The following is a 20,580-nucleotide window of genomic DNA, read 5'->3' as shown; positions in this document are numbered from 1 at the left end:
TATTTTATGTGGCCTTTTTATGAAGGCCTTTTCATGTTTCCCCTTCAGGTCGGAAGTAAACCTCAGAGTTCTTCAAAACCCCAATTATCTTTATTATCTTACATAAGCTAGCTGCCCAAATGTTTGCTGAGAATAGTGATAACCATTGTCATATTGAGGTATAGGAAGGGGGCTGGTTAGTGGGTACTGGTTTAGGGGTACTTTTTTAAGGAAGCATGAGCACATTTTGGATATGCAAAATATTATTAAGTTTGGAGCTTAGATTTGGTAAAACAACCCTTAAGGGTCTGTGTAAGGAGAGCTCTGAGAAAAGGGTTCTTAGACAGAACCCAAATTTCTCAAGAAGAACCCTCTAAACAGCATTAACGAAAAAAATTTCTCTGTAGAAGCAACTAAAAAAAAAAAAGGAATACTCAGTATTTGGAAAAGAGAAAGGAATGAATGATAATAACGCCAGACTGAGTAAGCTACACAATAAATTCAAATTTCAACCCTATCACATCCAACCTATGTTGCCTTGGGCAAATTATTAAACTTTTCTGTGCCTCAATTTTCTCATGTCTGCCTACTTAAGGACTGCGTGGGAAGATTAAATAAAATGCATGTAAAGTGCTTAGGTCAGTGCTTTACTCTTAAGGCACTCAAGGGTATGAGAAGGGAGGGAGGGGCGTGAAGTGGAATGGTCCTTGGTACATTTTTGTTACGAGGCGGTAGGATTCTGAAACAGAGGGCACAGTCACAAAGAAAGTTGGAGTAAGAAGTGGTGGTGGGGGCATCACATTCTCCTGGTGAGTATCTGAGGACCCGTCCCAACTGTAGGAAGCGGAAGGGCTGAGAAGGGTCAGGCCAAGAGTACACCCTCCAGGGTGCTTCTGAGAAGTCGAGTACTAGGGCTTAAACGCTATGAGAGCTTTCATGACAACGGTCACATCTTCTGGGGAAACTCAGAGCTTGGGAGCGGCCTCACTAGCGGGGGACGAGGCAGAGCGGGGCTACCAACAGTCCCCTCGGAGTGACCGAGGGGGCCGTTGAGGAAAGAGTGAGGTGGTAAGAAAATGACGGCGCGGCCTCTACCTGTTTGCCTTCACACTCTAGCCACAGCCCTGGCTGGAACGGTCACTTACTGGAAACTGAAGAGAAACAACCTATTGGTCCAGCTTGACAACCTCAACCGGACCAAAGGTGCCGAACAACCACTGCGGCCAGCGCCGCGAAACCCAGCGCCCGACCGCGTAGGAAACGCCAGGGCGCGCGCACGCGTAACAGCCGACCAGAAAAGTCCAGCCTACGCCACAGAACTGGGCGGGAGCGGAAGCGACTCTTCCGGTCGCGCGAGCCTTATGCAGGGGCTGCTGGCGCGCAGGGAGGAGAGGGGCGCGGGGACTCAGGCTGCGGTTTTTCTGTCCGCGGCTGCACCCCTCTCGAAGCGTTTACACGCACATGTGAGGAACCTCACAACCTGGGGCCGATTTCTGAAGTAGATTGGCGCCAAATGGCAAAGATTTCCAGGGATTTGTTTGGGATTCCATATTTTTGTAGATTTGCCAAGATTGGATACTAGTACAATATTGATAATTGCCATCCAGCAATGTGGCTTTTTTTTAAAATTCAGTTCTTCCTTGTTTTTCAGGTAAAGTGTTGCAGTTTGCTTGGTGTTGTGCGCATTTAACATTTTTTCGTAGCTACTTTTGTTGTAGTTTGTTTTACTAATAGACTATTAATTCATTAGTACCCTTGTATAAGTATGGCTTTTGATTGTTGATCTATCTGGACAGTTCACTAAACCTTCGTATTTGAAAAATTTGACAGGCAGTCCTCTTTGATTTGTAGGTAAGAATTTATCTGTAAAGAACAATTTTGGCTTTTCCCAAGAATCCAACGCAACACTGAATAGTAGCCACGGAGGCACTTATTTCTTACCAGGAGTTATTTTGGATTGCATCTTAGGTTTCATTCAAGACATCTTCTGCAGGTTTATGGTGTGTGTGTGAGTGGGTGTATAGGCAAATTATGTTCTTTTCGTAGTTTACCATTTCATTGTTTTTTTAAATCAGCAAATGACTAAGTTTTACCAAGTATTTTCAGTATCAGTCTTTGAGATGATTGTATGGCCTTTTTTCCATTACTCTACAATAAAATAACTACAATAATAGATTTTCTAATGGTGAGCCATCCTTACAATCCTGGTATGTTATTTTTTCAGTATATTGCTGGATGTAATTTGCTGTGTATTTAACTTTTGATTTTCATGTATGCACTTAAGTTAGATTGGCGTATGGTTTTCTTTTGCTGTTCTTGTCTAGTTTTGGTAACAGGTTGTGCTAGGAGTCAGCCATATTATTTTTATACGACCTGGAATAGACATAACATGTGTGAATGACACATTCCTTAGGTTTTGAAGAACTCATCTTGAAAGCCTTCTGGGTGTGGGGCCATCTTAATGGATAGTTTTGTTTTTAATATAGCTTCCATGGTTATTGATACATAGAATTTTTTATTTTGCTTCTTGAAAAAATTAGTTTTTTCTAGAAAAGTATGGGCCAGGCGCGGTGGCTCACGCCTTTAATCCCAGCACTTTGGGAGGCCGAGGCGGGCGGATCACGAGGTCAGGAAGTGGAGACCATCCTGGCTGACACGTGAAACCCCGTCTCTACTAAAAATACGAAAACGAAAACTTAGCCGGGCGTAGTGGCGGGCGCCGGTAGTCCCAGCTACTCAGGAGACTGAGGCAGGAGAATGGCGTGAACCCGGGAGGCGGAGCTTGCAGTGAGTCGAAATTGCGCCACTGCACTCCAGCCTGGGGGACGGAGTGAGACTTAGTCTCAAAAAAAAAAAAATTTCAGCTACATTTTCTAACATTTAAAAAATATCTCATATTGTTGTCAACCATCCTTATATATTACATATATATTCTTTTTTTTTTTGACACGGAGTCTCGCTCTGTCGCCCAGGCTGGAGTGCAGTGGCGCAACCTCGGCTCACTGAAAGCTCCGCCTCCCGGGTTCACGCCATTCTCCTGCCTCAGCCTCCCGAGTAGCTGGGACTACAGGCGCCCGCCACCACGCCCGGCTAATTTTTTGTATTTTTAGTAGAGACGGGGTTTCACCGTGTTAGCCAGGATGGTCTCGATCTCCTGACCTCGTGATCCGCCCGCCTCGGTCTCCCAAAGTGCTGGGATTACAGGCGTGAGCCACCACACCCGGCCACATATATATTCTTATATATTGTATTGGAGTCTTTTTCTTGATCATATTTATCAAACCAGCTTTTGGTTTTATAGATAAAATCTGTCTTAAAAGTAATTTATCCTTCATTAATGTATGCCTTCATTAATTTCTTATTTTTTTGGGTTTATTTTGTTCTTTTTATAGAATCTCGAGTTGAAAGCTTAACTGTCCTTTAAAATGTTTAATACGAAATATTACCAGAATGTACAGTTACAGAAAATAATATAATGAACACTTGTATACCGACCATCTAGCTTTATCCCATTTTAACATTTTCTCGTATTTGCTTCAGATTTTAACATTCAGTTAGAGCTCCTTGTGAAACGGTCTGCAATCTCATTCTCCCGCTCTTCCTCTCTGAAATTAACTACTACTTGAATTTGGTATGTCATTCCCATGAAAGCTTTTATATATGCTCCATATACATGTAGCGATGTTAAGTAACATACAGTACTGTTTCATGCTTTTTAAACCTAATATAAATGATATTCATGTCACTTGCTTTTGTCACCTATAATTGTGTATGTAAAATTTATCCAGGTTGATTCCTGTAGTTCTAGTTTTTTAACTGCTGAATAGTATTCCATTGTATAACTGTACCACCATTTATCCATTCTCCAGTTGCTAGCAATTTAATGATTCCTGATTTCTGTCATTACAATATAAGTTAATTCTTTCACACAGCCTCTTAGACATATGGTAAGAATTTCTTTAGGATAATGTCTAGCAATGGAATTGCAAGGTAGAAGGGTTTGCACAGTTCAACTTTGATATTGCCAGATTGTTCTCCAGTGGTTGTACCAGCTTACCCTCCTACCAGCTTACCCTCCACCAGCAATGCAGGAGAGCTGCTGTTGCTCCACTCCATGCCAACATAGGTTATTTTTTTGCCCCAGTTTTTTCTTTTTTCTTTTTTTTGCTGTTACAAACTGCTGACAGTAAATTTTCTTGTACATGTTTCCTGGTACACGTGTGCAAGAGTTTCTCTGACTACAAAGCTAATGCAGTTATTAGCTCTATTTTGTTTTTGGTATGTTTTTTAAAAGCATGTATGTGTCCCCCTCTCATATTTGAGATTTCCCTCTCTTAATAGTAACACTTAACTTATTCATAGATATATCTCACTCATTTTTTCTATGTATCATGCTTCCTGTTCTCTTTACTGCCTTTGGTTTGACAGTCTCTTTTTCCAGTTTTTTTCTCACTTTAGTGGTTTGAAAGTTATATTTGATTTTTATTCTATGAATAGTAGTTACTCTTCTAACTCATTTAAAGGTATATATATATGTATGTGTGTGTTTAGAATTCATCAGTATCCATATGAGGCAGTCTGTGTAGTGGTTAAGAGTGGAGCCTATGAGGCCAGACTGCCTGGATTCAGATCTTAGCACTACCACTTACTAGCTGAGCAACCTAGAGCTTATTACATAAACTCTCTGTGCCTCAGTTGTTTCATCTGTAAAGTGGGGATAAAATAGCATATACCTCATGAGGTTATTGTAAGGTTAATGTGTTAATATATGTAACATTCCTAGGACAGTGCCTAGTACTTGGATCTCTTTACCAGATTTTTCATCTATGGAATGGGCAGAAGACTTGCCTATCAGAGTTGTTATAAAAATTCAATGCATTATTGTATTCATTCAGCTTAAGACACTGTTTGAGCACCTGGTATGTACTTTTGAATCAGACATGGTTCTCGGCTTCAGAGGCAACAGACATGAAATGCAATTTCAATATGATTTAACCTTAATACTCTTCCCATGTTCTCTCTTGTCCCCCTTCTAATCTATGCTCCATATTAAGAGACAAAATATTAATCAGATCATGCATCCTTTGCCCATAACATGTTAACTTTCATTATACTTTACATAAACCATAAACTTCTCACCATGGCCTGAGCACTTAGGTTCTAAACCCTGTGCCTCCCTCTCTACCCTCATCAACTATCATTCTCCTGATTTCTACCAAACTCCCACCACACTATCCTCTTCTCAGTTCATTGAACCAACACTCTTCAGTGCCCTCTGCCCAGATTACTGATCCACCCTGACAGCTCTTTCCACAGCTGACTCATCTTTCAGATCTCAGCTTGATTAGGTCAGGCAGTTAGTTACAAACAACAGAATCCACTCTGGTTGAGAAAGAAAAGGACTTTAACAATATCATGTAGCTCACAGAATCTCCAGGAGAGCCAGAGGCCAAATGTGGAAATAACGGTACCCAAACACACTAGAGGATCTAGTGAGAATCTGTTGCTGCTGCCACCATTGACACCGAAACTGCAACTTCCACAAACACTGGCGGTCCCCACTGGTAGCCAGAGTTAGGCATGCTTCCTTCTTCATCTGGCTCACTTTTCTTTTTTTTTTTTTTTTTGGGAGACAGAGTCTCACTCTGTCACCCAGGCTGGAGTACAGTGGCATGATCTCAACTCACTGCAACCTCTGCCTCCCAGGTTCAAGTAATTCTCCCGTCTCAGCCTCCCGAGTAGCTGGGACTACAGGTGCCCGCCACCACGCCCAGCTAATTTTTGTATTTTTTAGTAGAGACCGGCTTTCACCATGTTGGCCAGGCTGGTCTCGAACTCCTGACTTTGTGATCACCTGCCTCAGCCTCCCAAAGTGCTGGCATTACAGGCGTGAGCCACCATGCCTGGCCTATCTTGCTCACTTTCAAGTTGAAATTTTGCATTGACTGCCTGCTTGGTGGGGCATAGGTCACATTGCTGTGCTACAAAGGGGGTCAAGGAGGCAAGTTTTCTCATAGGAAATTCCTCAGACTTTATAAGGCTGTTGAAAAGTGCTGGGTATTCAGAAAACATGTCACATGAACATGAGATATTGTGTTACCTCAGAATTAAGGCCTTCTCTGACAACCCCAGTACATTTTCCCCACAGCAGCCTCATCAGTCTTTTCCTGTACTCTGTGATTTTCTTCAAGGCACTTGTCACAACTTGTATTGTTATGTACTTAATTTGTCCAAATGTCTTATAAATTCTGGGGCCATAGAGTCTATGCGTGGAGTTTCAAATATGTATATTTCAAACAGCCAAAAATAATTTTAAAACGTATTTTAGTCTTCAGCATGGGTCTCTTGAAAGAAAAAAGAATCAAAAAGGCTCCAAGTCACAGTTCCCCTAGTTTCTATTTGTTTTTTGTTTTTTTTTTCTTATTTCCATGGCTGCTTTGGCAGTGTTTCCATAGTTTCAAATTCCATCCGCTCTCTTCTTTAATTCTCCCCAATCCTTATGTGGATCTGTTTAGCTATTCTCCATAAATCTTTCCCTTAGAGCTTACCTTTCAAATGTTTTTCTGCCTGTTCTCTTATTTTGCATCACAAACATCCAAAACAGTTCTGAGAGGTACACTTCCTTAGGGCACTGGGGAGAGAAGTTGAGAGGCAAAGTCTTTGCCAGCCCAGAGGCTGGGAACATTTACACTCTGATCATTTTTCTGTACCACTTGTGATTGACCTACAGATTAGAAGTCAGAGGAGGACATGGACAATATCTGTTCTATTTGTTACTCACACAATCTGATAAATATGTAGCAACATTTGTTTTCTGGAAAAAGAAAAGTCGAGCAATTGAGTTATGGGCAAGAAAGTATACAGCACAGAGCAAGGACTTTTGATACAGTGAAGGTGAAACCGCCTTTGCAGAAAATTATGACAGCCAATTATGACAGTGAAAGAGATCTAACCTAGCCACCTCTATCTCACTTCTAACCCCCAAGCTGTTCTTGTGCATTCCTGAGTGTAGGCAGAACTAACTTTGGGAGGAACTTACAGTTTTACTTTGAAACAAAGATGACAACAGTCCTATCCCAAAACAAACCCCCTTCCTGCCTGGGGACCAGACTTTCTAGGACTAACAAATTAGCCACAGGATTAGAAATTATGGTTTAGGAGTCATGCAGCTAGAGGCCACAAGATTCTAAGCCTCCCCAGTTGCTCCTAGGGATAACATCACTATTATAAAACCTAGGATTGGTGCTCAAAGTATTTTCAGACCCTGCACTGGATGGATCAGCTGCTCCCACCCAGATTGATGGTCTCGTGGCTTCCACTCCGGAACTGACTCAGCACAAGAAGACACCTTTGACTCCCCATTTCCCCGGGGACCAGTCAGCACTCTCCACTACCTGCCCCCATCCCCATGAGATTATCCTTAAAAACTCCAGTCTCCGAATTTTCAGGGAGACTGATTTGAGCAATAAAAAAACTGCGGTCTCCTGTACAACCAGCTGTGTGAATTAAACTCTTTCTCTGTTACAATTCCTTTGTCTTGATAAATCAGCTCTATCTGGGCAGTGGGCAAAATGAACCCGATGGGCAGTTACTAAGGGTGAAGTGTGGGAGTAGGGTTACAGATTAAAGGATAGTTTAGGAAGGCATCCCAGAAGAGGTGAGGCCAAAGCAGAATCTTAAAAGGGCAAGAATTATCCAGGCAAAGAAGGTAAGGATAGAGAAGAGTATTCCAGGCCAGGCATGGTGGCTCATGCCTGTAATCACAACTCTTTGGGAGGCTGAGGTGGGCGGATCACTGGAGTCCAGAAGTTGGAGACCAGCCTGGGGAACAGGGTGAAACCCCATCTCTAAAGAAAATACAAAAAAATTAGTTGGGCCTGGTGTTGTGTGCTTGTAGTCCCGTCTACTTGGGAGGCAGAGGTGGGAGGATCACCTGAACCCAGGGAGGTCAAGGCTGCAGTGAGCTGTAATTGTGCCACTGGACTACAACCTGGGTGACAGAGTAAGACCCTATCTCAAAAAAAGAGTATTCCAGATAGACATATAGTACAAGCTCAGACAAATATCAGATAGCTTGGGTTGGTGTTGCTAAATGCAAGGTAGAACTGTCAGGAGGTGAGGCCAGAAGGGTAGAAGTGGGCATGGAGGGCCTTGTATGGCACTCCATGGAGGCTGGTCTTTTTCCTATGGGCTATGAAGCCACAGTGTGGGTGGGGTGGGAGTCATTCTCAGATTTTCATTTGAGATGGATCATCAGGTGACACTGTGGAGATTGTCACAGTGTCAAACTCCAAAGAGGCACAACTAAAAATAGGAAGAACAGTTGTGATTTAAAAAATAATGTAGGCCTAAAACAAGACAGTAGTACTGAGGAAGGGTAAGTAGTGGGAATACCTCTAAAAAAATTATTTGGAGGTCAAATTCGCAGTGCAGTGCGGGTTACTGGACAGGGAAGATGAGGCAGGAATCTAGAATAGTGTCCAAACTTTTGGCTTGGACAATGATGTCACTTAGAGAGAAAAAATGGAGAAGTAATAGGTTGGCAGTGGTGGGGAGGGTGGGAAGATTTCCAGTTCTGTATGGTGAAGTGGTCCTTAAAGTCCCTATGGGACTCCTGAATTTAGATGTTCAGCAGGTACTCGGATCACCTTATGGCAAAGGCCAGGGTCAGAGATACAGACTTGAGGAGAGAGCAGCATGGGGGTGACAGTGAGTTCACAAGGGCTGTGGGAATGCTCTGCGAGTGGCTGCTGTTCCCAAGCTGGCATTTGGCCCTGTTGACATTCTTTTCTCTTCCCACCTTCCTTGGTGTTTTTCTTACCTCTGGATCATTCCTTCTCCAAATGCTTTACAGGTTCTTCTTCCTCTTCCCATAGAATGTGTTATTCCTGTGTGATTTCACCACCTGGGACCCCTACTGTGCCTCCATCAAACCTTTATCTCCAGCTCAGAATTCTTATATAAGACTGAGACATATATCTCCAACTGCTTTCTAAGAGAAAAGAGTCAGTAGTGTGGACTGATTATCCAGGGACCACACAAAGGGTTTGTACCTCACTGTCCTATTGTATTCAGGACTGGCACTGTGAATTGATCCTGGCTGTGACTGTCTCGTTTTCTCTGAAAATACCAAATGTGGAAATCAGGGGTCAGATTTTAGACTTGTTAATAAGCATTATTAACACACACACCCACACTGTAATCCTTCTGTAACTTTCTCAAGGATATTAGCTTCCCCTTTATGCTTAGTGTATTGTTATCTTTTCATCAGGAACCAAAATTAACCCAAAATGGAAATAAAAATTTAAATCTTATTGATACAGAAGAAAACTTACTGTTCTGTTCATAAAAAAAGGAAAAATAGTTTACATAGATCCACCTTGTTTAAAAGCAAATTCACAACTCTTGTGAAAAAGGGGTGCTTTTTACGCTAGAACTCCTCGTTCTGGGATCACTTAATCACTATTTCAATGATGAAGGAACTCTGAACTCCTAAGCAAACCATGCCATGACATACTTTATATACATGCACAAAAGTTGGATAAAACACAAAACCAGCATTTCGACAAATTCACTTTAAAATGTTTTCCATATCAACTACTCAAAAGAAGTTACAGCAATACGATCTTCCACTGCTCAGAAAGAGAGTGAACTTGGATATGATGAAGAACATTAAAAACAAATACACAGAGCACCTGGGTCTGGCCTAGTGGGCTAGAGAAATGCTTCCTGAATTTGTCCAAAGTGATGTGTTGAGCATCAACTGTTCCACAGTTCACCAGCAGCGACGCTTTAGTTCTTTAGTATATTCCTGTTGTGAACATATTTCTTTGAATTTAATCATCTGGGATCATTGCTGCAGTGTGAGTCTTTAGTATTTGAAAATCCCACAGAAGAGATTAAGAAGGTTCCTCTTCCCAGAAGACACTCATATAAAGCATGCTTCTATAGGGTTAACTGCTCAGAAATTGTAAGGTGCATGGTCATCACCAGGTGAGCAGCTCTACAGGGGCCCATGGCCCATACTCATCTTTGTGTGCCCAGGGGAGCCAGCCTGCATATGAGCAGTAGGGAAGTGGCATAACAATGCAGGAGGGCTCAGGACAACTTGGCATTTTTGCTGTTGTTGTTAAACTTAGGCTTATCAAGAGTCATAAAGACTCATCTCAATTTGTATATACACCTTCAGACCCATACAGATAGATGCATAAGAACATGATCATTTCTGTTCTTCACAAAGTACTCAGAATTCTGACAAGAAACATTACAAGTTTATATAAATGCCCACTTGCATAGCAGCTTACAAATTCAAACGTTGTCAGAGGCTAGGCGCGGTGGGTCATGCCTATAATTTCAGCACTTTGGGAGGCCAAGGTGGGCAGATCGCTTGAGGTCAGGAGTTTGAGACCAGCTTGGCCAACATGGCAAAACTCCGTCTCTACTAAAAATATAAACATTAGCCGGGCATGGTGATGGGTGCCTGTAATCCCAGCTACTCAGGAGGCTGAGGCAGGAGAATCACTTGAACCCGGGAAGTGGAGGTTGCAGTGAGCTGAGATCATGTCACTGCACTCCATCCAGCCTGGGTGACAATAAGACTCTGTCTCAAAAAAAAAAAAAAAGTTATCAGAGAATAGTAGATACTGTTTTAGCCATCCATTTTTGCTGAGAGTACTTCTGACACCCATAGGAAATTATAAAGGTTTTCTCCTCAAGTTGTAAATTCCTTTTATCTATTTATGACATTTTCTCTATTATATACTAAATTCTATCCATCCTCACATTGATTTACTACTGTTACCAAAATACATTCAAACTGTTTGTATACACACATATATAGGTGTATATGTATGTGTGTGTGTATATATATTTATTCGGTTGAATCTTACGAAACTGCTAAGTTTTTACCATTTTTGACCTATGAAAATAGTTTTTTTCATAGGGTTGAACCTAATGAAATCTGAACTTTAGCTGGCTAGCTATATCTTACATATTACTATGCAGTACTTTCTGCTTTACTTCATCAGGAAGAATGAAAATGCTTATCCCATTCACCAGTTCTTATGCAGCCTTGCAAAACTGTACCTGCAAACTGCTGGTGAATTTCATGAAAATACTTAGAGGTATAGTAATTTTCACATATTTAGCATTTAACTGAAAAAAAGGTCCAAACTGAGCATATTATCTTTGTAACTACATCACCCACTACTTAACTGGAACAGCCTACCTTATAAAGATGGCTTTTGCAGACTTAAGGCCAGGTCTAGAATCAATAGGCCAAACAATAAAATATCAAAACATTTTCAACTGGGAATTCTGCTACCTCTATATCCTCCATAACATTCAATATTTAGAGTACCTGAGACACTGTGCTAAGCACCAGTAAAAGAAAAACACCCCGGAAACTTCAAGAAACTTACCATCTTTCAAGAAATATAAAAATATAAATAATAAGAGAATATTCTAAGAGTTTTAAGTTTCAAACTAGGACAGAGTAAAATGTAAAAAGACAGCACTTCAGAAGTTTTAAACTGACTTCAAACGTTAAGGAAAAAGGCAAATACAAATGTGCTTTGAGTCTAAATCCAGGTCAATATGATAATCAAATGTGCTCTCCTCCACGGTTCTGGCCCCAAAAAGTCCTCTTATCACCACCCCATAAATAGTGATTAGAGATCCTCCAGGTCAGTTAAGTCCACAGCCACTTTCAAGAACAGAGTGTCATCTTTAATGTAGGCGTTCTTGGCATTCTCCAAAACAGAATGAGCCACAAAGCGGGGACAGCCAGATGCAATGTTCATCTCCCCATCAGGTCTTTTAAAGCTGCTGCTATTGGGGTCAGGCTTGAAGGTCTCCATAATGTTCTTTTTGCCACTCTGGTCCAGAAGCATCAGTGTCACCCTCTGCCTGAATGGCCACTGCAACAGTGAGTCAAACTCTCCTCGCATGACCACAAAGTATAGGGACAGGTGTGTCCCCTTCCCAGACCCATCCCCATTCAGGTATGCTCTAGCACAGAGCCGGTAGCCACAGCGGCCGGTGTAGAAGGACTGGCTGAAGATGGACACTGTGTGCCCATCCACTGCCTCCCTCTTCTTCATCTTGTAATCTGTCACCTTCCAAATGAGCTTTCCATTATAGCAAGTACCCTCCAGTAGTTTAAATCGCTCTTCATTTTTATTCAGCTGTGCTTTATGAATATTAATGTGGGTATCATGTTTGTTAGTTTCCTCTTCTAAAACAGCTGCAAATAAGAAAAAAAAAAAAAAAAAAAGATTCCATAGGCCTAAAAGTTATCTTTAATATTTTCCCAAAGTGGAATTTTGTTACCTGAAAGAGAATCAACAAAATCCTGACATCCTAAAGATGAGATGAATTCACTTGTAATAATATTAACTCAGGGAATATCATGTTTTGGCACACTGCCTCCAAAGAAAACCTGGATGTGTATCTTAAACTCACTGAAGTGTAGAGAAGACACACTGAGCATTCAACTAGCATGAGTCAGCATGCTGAGCCCCACACTTTTCTAACTAGAATGCTTTTAAATAGACAAACCCTTTAATATTTTCCCATACCTAAAACAATGATCCCACCACCTCTCTCCCTGAGGTTTCTCATTATTTTCCACTCTTCTTGAAAGTCATCAATCCCTGTTCTTGGAATTTGCTGACCTGTTTCCAGTCTTGGAATCTCCTAGCCCAGTCCCCCAACCCCACTTGTGGCCCTCCCTCATTTTTGCCTGAGTGGCCAGAATCTCATGATGCTTTCACAAATAGCAGATTCAGCCATTGTTTATCCTGGACAGATGTGACTCTCTATTTGGCCAGGTGTTTGGTTGTTTCATGAACACATGCAGACAAATGAGTCACCAAAAGAGAAATAAAATATCAGACATACCTAATCTTTGATCATTGTTTTCTAGCAGGGTAATTTTCTGTTTCACTGTATCAACTGCTTCCATCAAAGGCCTCAGGTCAAATTTATTTTGTTGCTGGTTAACCATTTGTAATAATTGATGCACTTGAGCTTCTAGCCAAGCTGACTTGTCAATGTGACTGGCAAAAACCTTTCATTACAAAATGGATAATCATGTTTAAAAAATTAGTTAATATTTTAGCAATTCATTGAGATTAAAATTTTTTTCAATTCAAACATATCACATTTAATCAATTAACAGAATGAAAAATACAAGCCCAGAAAATAAAATTCAGTGAGGATCACAGAGAGATGAGCCACCTAATTATCTTCCTCCTCCTCCTCTCCTACCACAGCTCCTGTTCCAAATGTTTGAACTTTTCTTTATCTAATTTTTATCCTCCCTCCGTTTCCCTCTGCTTGGTTCTCCAACCCATCTTTACATATTTATTTTCATGTTGTCTCTCCTCTTGCCCTACACTTCTTCCTCTTTTTAGAAGCCAATCTCCTGATTCACTCTTGCTCTGCTAGAAGGTGGAGAATTAGATGGAATAGGCGCACCTGATTCTGGCCTGAGCTCTACGGGTGGTAAGACCTAAACTTCTGACTGCTCTCTCAGGTGGAAGAGATGAAATAAAACTACTCCTCCCTTTCCCTGTGTGTGTATAATATAAGGTATGGCTACTCAAAGTACCATTTTGTTTTTCACTTTCAGAATTTGATAAATTACATGAGGAATTCAATACTTTATTATAAAATAGGCTTTGTGTTAGATGACTGCCCAACTGTAGGCTAATTTAAGTGTTCTGAGCACATTTAAGGTATGCTAGGCTAGGTTAGGTTATGATGTTTAATAGGTTAGGTGTATCAAACATATTTTTGACTTACAATGTTTTCAACTTAATGGGTTTATCAGGACATAACTACATTGTAAGTTGAGGAGCATCTGTACATATACATGTATATACACATATGCATATATACATTATATATATTTCACATACATATACATTGTATGTATATGGGTGTGTGTGTGTGTGTTTAATGTATAATGTGCTGGCTAAGTATGGAAATTATAGGGCCTAGATTTTCTGGGATAACCTAAATTTCAAATATATTGCCTACACCACATGTCTTGAAATCTTTTTCACTACAAATTTTATAATCATGATAAAGACATTATTCATCAGAATTCATTTATGGTTATTTAACGTTCATAATTTACAAAGTACTATTTTTGCTATATTTTAGTGATGTTTAAAGCATTTTCTTCCCAAGGGAATTAATAGTTTCACTTGTTGACTACAAAATGCAGAACTACAGATGCTCTCAGTGAATCTGCAATCAAGTGATTAATACTGGCCCAACATTAATTAAAACCCAAATTGCTATAGATTATATAGAAGTATTGTATCAATGTTAAAGTTACTGATATTGCTAAACATACTGGGGTTGTGTAAAAGAAGATCTTTATTCTTGGGAAATACATACTGAAGTATCAACATGTAGAGGTAAAGGACCATAAAATATGCAGCGTACTCGCAAATGGTTTAGAAAGAGTATGCGCACACACATGCACACATGCACACACACACGCGCACAAACACACATGATGGGGGAGGAGCAGTGGAGGGGAGCATGAATGATGAAGCAAACGGGACACAACGTTGACCATGAGTGAATCTGGGTGGAGGTTATACAAGTGTTCTTTGCACCATCTTATTCTTATAGCTTTTCTGTATATTTTAAATTATTTCTATTTAAAAAGTTAAAAGAAAAACCCTCACTGCAATTGAAAGCCAAATCTTGGCTTTCAACAGAAAGGCCATTTCTTACCTGGATGTTTGGGAGGAAGCTTCCATTTTTGCCAAACAACTGTGCAAACTGCTTGAACTCCTTTTCAAGTTTCTTTATAGTTTCTGCTAGCTGCTGGATTTTACTTTCTTTCTGTTCTAGGCTCTTGTGTAAGTCAGAAATCTAATAACAGGAATGTGAGGAAAAATAAAGTCATTGAATATAACTGCATGCATATAAGTTAAAATCGTACTTGCAGGTAAGAAAGTGTTTCTAGGAAAAAATGTACATATTTATTTCTAGGAAAATATTTACAGGTAGATTCCTACATAATTATAGGAAGATATTTACAGGTGGTTCCAAAAAGCCACATCTACAGAATTTCTCATCAGCCTTTTCTATACCTAACCTACTATGATGGTTCATGTAGTGACAGACATCACTTGACTGAATTTACTGAACTGGTTCTCTTCATTCATTCAACATGGACTTATTAAGCAACCACAAAAGCCAGGCACCTGTAATCCCAGGTACCTGGGAGGCTGATGGGGGAGGATCACTTGAGCCCAGGAGATTGAGTCCAGCCTGGGCAACATAGTGACACCTTGTCTCTTAAAACAAAATAAAACTACCACCAAAGAGTACTGATCACCATACCACATTAAATGTTACATGCGAAGTATCAATAGTAATAATGGCAAAAACTTGCTGTCTATCATACCCTAATATTCATTAGCTCTTGTATGCCTCAAAGAACCTATGAGTTTCACGAATATTAGACTCATGTTTCAGATGAGGAAACAGAGGTAGAGAGTTTAAGTAACCCATCCAGCATACAAGCCAGCAAGTGATAGGCAAAACGTGTAGGTAGCATATTGACAGATTTTATAATCTACTTGAAGGAAACAATGCGAAGTATTGGCCGGGCGCGGTGGCTCAGCCTGTAATCCCAGCACTTTGGGAGGCCGAGACGGGCGGATCACGAGGTCAGGAGATCGAGACCATCCTGGCTAACACAGTGAAACCCGTCTCTACTAAAAACAAAAAACTAGCCGGCGAGGTGGCGGGCGCCTGTAGTCCAGCTACTCGGGAGCTGAGGCAGGAGAATGGCGTGAACCCGGGAGGCGGAGCTTGCAGTGAGCCGAGGTTGCGCCACTGCATTCCAGTCTGGGCGACAGAGCGAGACTCCGCCTCAAAAAAAAAAAAAAAAAAAAAAAAAAAAAAAAACAAAAAAACAATTAGATACCTAAAGCTGATCCTAGACAGCTCTTCTCTTATTCCTATATCCATTCATCTGCAACAGTTGCCGATTTTAATTTTTAACATGACAATAGAAACAAAAAGACTTACATCCATTTCTCATTTCAGCACTAGTTTCAGTCTTCATTATTTCTCCCTTGGGCTGCAACAGCAGCTTTCTAACTGGTCCTGCTCTACCCATTCTACCCACAACACACACCAGAACATAAGCTCCGTGAGAGCCGGGACTGGCATGAACCTCACAGTCCACTATGACCCCAGCAACTAGACTGTGGCCTGGCACCAGTAGGTGCTTGATAAATATTTGTTAAATGAATGAGTAACATGAATGCTCTCCCTGGCTTTAGTCTTGTTCTCCTTCCATTTGTATTCCTTACTGTGACCAGAGTAATATTAAGAGAAAAAATCTGGTCTTGAGCCTTCCCTGCATAAACGTCTCTAGTGGCTTGCTTTTACAGGTGACACTGGGCCCTACGTGACCTGCCCCCGCTACACTTTCAGCCTCAAGCCCATTCACATTCCACATGCATCCTGCCCAGCAAGACCACACAACTCCTATTTCCCGTCAGGCCCTGATCTCTCATACACCTCTCTCTTATCTAAAAACTACCACTTTTTAAGCCTCCACTCATGGGTACATCCTCTTGGAAATATTTCCTTACTTGCACCACCCACCGAGCCCATTTCTCAAGTTCCATGATACCCTGTCCATATTCTAGTGTATAAATCATCATTATCATGCTTATAACTTGCTTTTTGTTGTTGTTGTTTTGGTCTTCTTCTCCACTAAATTGTTTCTTGAGACTACATCTCATTTATTTGTTTATCCTTAGAGCCTAGGACAGTGCCTGGCACAGAGAGGGCATTTGATACATATTTTATGAATGAATGCACAAATGGCTGAGACAATCACTTGATCTCTGGCCCTAGAATCCTTTATTTAGAACCCTAGAGCTGACTTCCACCTACCTGCCTGACCAAAAGCAAACTCCTTGTCTCTCTCTGCACCCTCACCTCTAACCTGCTCCAGTTTTGTAGTGCCCATCTCGGTTAATATCATTACCATGTCCCCTCCCTACTCAGCTTAATGCATGTCATTTACAACCTCAGAAGGTCTCTTGATACTCTCTCTTTTTCCAGCCGACATGGCCTTGGTTGAGCCTTCAACATCACCACCACCACCTCCAGTATCTTGCTTCTACCTACTATTGAAGTACTTATTATGTGTTAGGCATTGTGCTACTAGCTTAACTATATTATCCCTTTTTACCGTCACCACAACCCCAATTACAAATGAGGAAATGGGGGATGACAGAAATGAAGTAGTTTGTCCAAACTCATATGGCTAGTGTGCAGCCTGGCTGCAAACCTAGGCATTCTGGCTCCAGAGCCTTCACTCTTATCAATTGCCATGCTCTTACCAACTGTCTTGCTTTAAAAAACAAAAGCAAACAAACCGCTTTGGGCGGCTGAGGCAGGCAGATGGCTTGAGCTCATGAGACCAGCCTGGGCAACATGGCAAAACTCTGTCTCTACAAAAAAAAAAAAAAAAAAATACAAAAATTAGCCGAGTGTGGTGGTGCACACCTATAGTCCCAGCTACTCAAGAGGCTAAGGTAGAGGATCTCTTGAGTCTGGGAGGCAGAGATTACAGAGAGTCCAGATCACACCAGTGTACTCCAGCCTGGGTGACAGGGCCAGACCCTATCTCAACAAACAAACAAACAAACAATTAGCTGACCAAGTATTTTCCAATTAAGAAACCTCCATTAGCTCCTTATTACTGGAAAAAAAAAAATTAGTTCAAACTTCTGGTCCTTAAAACCTTTCTGAAACAAGGCAGAGAATGAATGAATGAAAAAATAATTGAATGCACAGTGTTCAAAACTTCTTAGGCTACACAAAAGGCCACTGCAATCTGGATCCAACACACTAGTCTCCAGCCTCTCTCTACCTCATACTCAGAAGTCTATTCATTCTAAAACCCCATTTCCTTGATTCATCAGCATTTCTTATGCCTCCCTGCTTCAGTGCAAGCTCTCCCTTTTGGATGTCTTACTTCCACAACATTTTAACTGATGAATCCTTCCTCCTTCAAGAGGCAGCTTGGATGTCTTACTTTGAAAGTCTTCCCCAACTCCCCCAGAATAAACTGCTGCAGCCTCTGTACCCCAGACTGAGTTACAGCATGTCCTACAAGGCATGACAACTAACCCGTTTACATTTATGTTACTTCTTCAAGGATAGAGGCTATGTCTTCCTTGGCTCAGTGTCCCTAGCAGCAAACATTGTACCTGACATATGGTAGGTGTTTCTTGAATGAAAGGATGGATGAATGAGGCAACTGATACAGAAAAAACTTGGGAACGGTTACTAGGCAGCATGCCTTCTACCAAAGTTACCGTTTAATCAGTCTTCCTAATTTTCTCCAGGATCTGACCCTGGAACTCACCCACCTACTTTAATAGAAAATCAGACATCAAAAAATCATCTGCAGTAGTAAACATCAGCTCCTTTTATGAAAATGGTTTTCTTCCCTACCTGGGCTTGAAAAGTCTGATTTTCCGCCAGGCACGGTGGCTCACGCCTGTAATCCCATCACTTTGGGAGGCCGAGGCGGGCAGATTACAAGGTCAGGAGATTGAGACCATCCTGGCTAACACGTGAAACCCCGTCTCTACTAAAAAATACAAAAAATTAGCCAGGCGTGGTGGTTGGCGCCTGTAGTCCCACCTACTTGGGAGGCTGAGGCAGGAGAATGGCGTGAACCCAGGAGGCGGAGCTTGCAGTGAGCCAAGATCGCGCCACTGCACTCCAGCCTGGGCGACAGAGCAAGACTTGTCTCAAAAAAAAAAAAAAAGAAAGAAAAGTCTGATTTTCTGAGATGTTCTAACAAAATAATTAACTTTCCTAAAAATTGCTCAATAGAATCAGCATTTATTGAGGTTAATATGAGTGCCACAGGCACTATGGCAGGCATTTGCATATAATTTCACTTGATAATCACAACTCGGTGAAATAAGTGTGTATATATGCATTTATCAGGTTGCAAAGCTTCCTTAGAGTTACCACAAAATTTATAAAACCCATAGTGCTTAGAATAGATAGTCAACAGTTGTTTCACAGTAATATTAATTTAACTGAAACATCAAATTGCTAAGTGCCAGGTATTAACCAAAAGGTGTGTAGATAGGCTATTGAGAGGCAGTTATGGTATACTATGGGGAGTACTGGACTTAGAATCAGAGGACATGAGTTTTGAGATTGAATTCTGCTACTTAACGATTAAAACACATAAAAATTTCTCAGAGTTCAGTTATTTCATCTATTGAATGAGGGGGACGGACTCAAAGATCCTAACGGCACCTTCCAATTCTAATGTTCTATAATCCTATGAGCCTGTTTGGCCACTTAATAGAAAAACATCTGCCTCCAATTGACTCATACTGAAATAGAGGAGAAAAGAAAAATACCAGCATAGAGCAGGCAAATCCCAGCAATTCTGTTGCCTCACTTTTTATTTGAACCTTTGAAGATTTACCTGTTCTTCTAATTGGACGTTCTTTTCTAAAACCAAACGCATGTGCTCCCGTAAGGCTGAATGCTCATGTTCCTGCAGGTTCCTCCGTTTATCCTTCAATATGAAGAGAAAAATAAGTCAGGTTGCTGAGAGGCTTCAAAAATGAAAGAGGTGGTAGGATATTCTGCTAAAATAGAATCTTAACAACTTTGCTTACTTTAATAGTTTAAACATGTACCAGTCTCTAGTGGGTTGCAGGAAAAATGACTCCAGTGGGTCCCTTTTCCAGCTTTAGGATTCATTTTTTTATTTTTATTTTTGAGACAGCCCTACTGTGTCGCCCAGGCTGGAGTGTAGCAGTGTGTTCTTGGCTCACTGCAGCCTTGGTCACTTGGGTTCAAGAGATTCTTGTGCCCCAGCCTCCCGAGTAGCTGGGATTACAGGTGTGTACCACCACACCCAGCTAATTTTCATATTTTTAGTAGAGACGGAGTTTCACTATGTTGGCCAGAGTGGTCTTGAACTCCTGGCCTCAAGTGATCTGCCTGCCTTGGTCTCACAAAGTGCTGGGATTACAGGTGTGAGCCACCATACCTGGCCCCAGCTTTAGGATTCTACAATATCCATGAGACAGAGAATCAAGCCAATATCAAAATTCGCAGTGCTGATTTTCTTCCTTGCCCTGGGAGTATATGACTGTGGGTTAAGTGTAGTTATTATCATCTCTCAACTATTCCCATATAAAACCTATCTCCTTCGTGGGTTATCTTCAAATCAGTTTTGTTTGTTTTTTGAGATGGAGTCTCACTCTGTCGCCTAGGCTGGAGTGCGGTAGCATGATCTTGGCTCAATGCAACCTCCACTTGGGTTCAAGCGATTCTCCTGCCTTAGCCTCCCGAGTAGCTGGGATTACAGGCACGTGCCACCACGCCTGGCTAATTTTTGTATTTTTAGTAGAGACGGGGTTTCACCATATTGCGCAGGCTGGTCTTGAACTCCTGACCTCGTGATCTGCCTGCCTCGGCCTCCCAAAGTGCTGGAATTACAGGCATGAGCCACCGCGCCTGGCCTCTTCAAATCAGTTTTAAGTCAATGCTAGTTCTTCCTCC

At 41.3% G+C, this 20,580-nt stretch overlaps 1 protein-coding gene, 1 long non-coding RNA gene and 1 pseudogene across 6 annotated transcripts in view; 1 reads left to right on the top strand and 2 right to left on the bottom strand.

Annotated features, from left to right (window-relative positions):
• LOC117074023 overlaps positions 1 to 1,218 on the bottom strand; it is a 35,993-nt pseudogene extending 34,775 nt beyond the window's left edge.
• A 318-nt stretch (positions 1,219 to 1,536) lies between these two features.
• Positions 1,537 to 7,386, top strand: LOC117074024. The gene is made up of 3 exons (XR_004433495.1): positions 1,537 to 1,630; positions 3,520 to 3,610; positions 7,217 to 7,386. It is a non-coding gene; the product is annotated as an uncharacterized LOC117074024 (long non-coding RNA).
• Positions 7,387 to 9,384: 1,998 nt separating this feature from the next.
• The window catches only part of TRAF5 (TNF receptor associated factor 5), a 49,247-nt gene continuing 38,051 nt past the window's right edge, over positions 9,385 to 20,580 (bottom strand). For all 5 annotated transcript variants that reach the window (XM_033195264.1, XM_033195267.1, XM_033195268.1 and 2 more), the window contains exons 8-11: positions 19,493 to 19,585; positions 14,734 to 14,874; positions 12,880 to 13,048; positions 9,385 to 12,223 (exon numbers count right to left, since the gene is read on the bottom strand). In XM_033195264.1, the coding sequence (XP_033051155.1) occupies positions 11,649 to 12,223; positions 12,880 to 13,048; positions 14,734 to 14,874; positions 19,493 to 19,585 (978 nt within the window). In that variant the 3' untranslated portion in view covers positions 9,385 to 11,648. The remainder of the gene's footprint in view (positions 12,224 to 12,879; positions 13,049 to 14,733; positions 14,875 to 19,492; positions 19,586 to 20,580) is intronic.

The sequence above is a fragment of the Trachypithecus francoisi genome, unplaced genomic scaffold (genome assembly GCF_009764315.1).
Source record: "Trachypithecus francoisi isolate TF-2019V2 unplaced genomic scaffold, Tfra_2.0 Lachesis_group5, whole genome shotgun sequence".
NCBI classification, from domain to species: domain Eukaryota; kingdom Metazoa; phylum Chordata; class Mammalia; order Primates; family Cercopithecidae; genus Trachypithecus; species Trachypithecus francoisi.
This window is presented reverse-complemented; position numbering and strand designations above follow the sequence as displayed.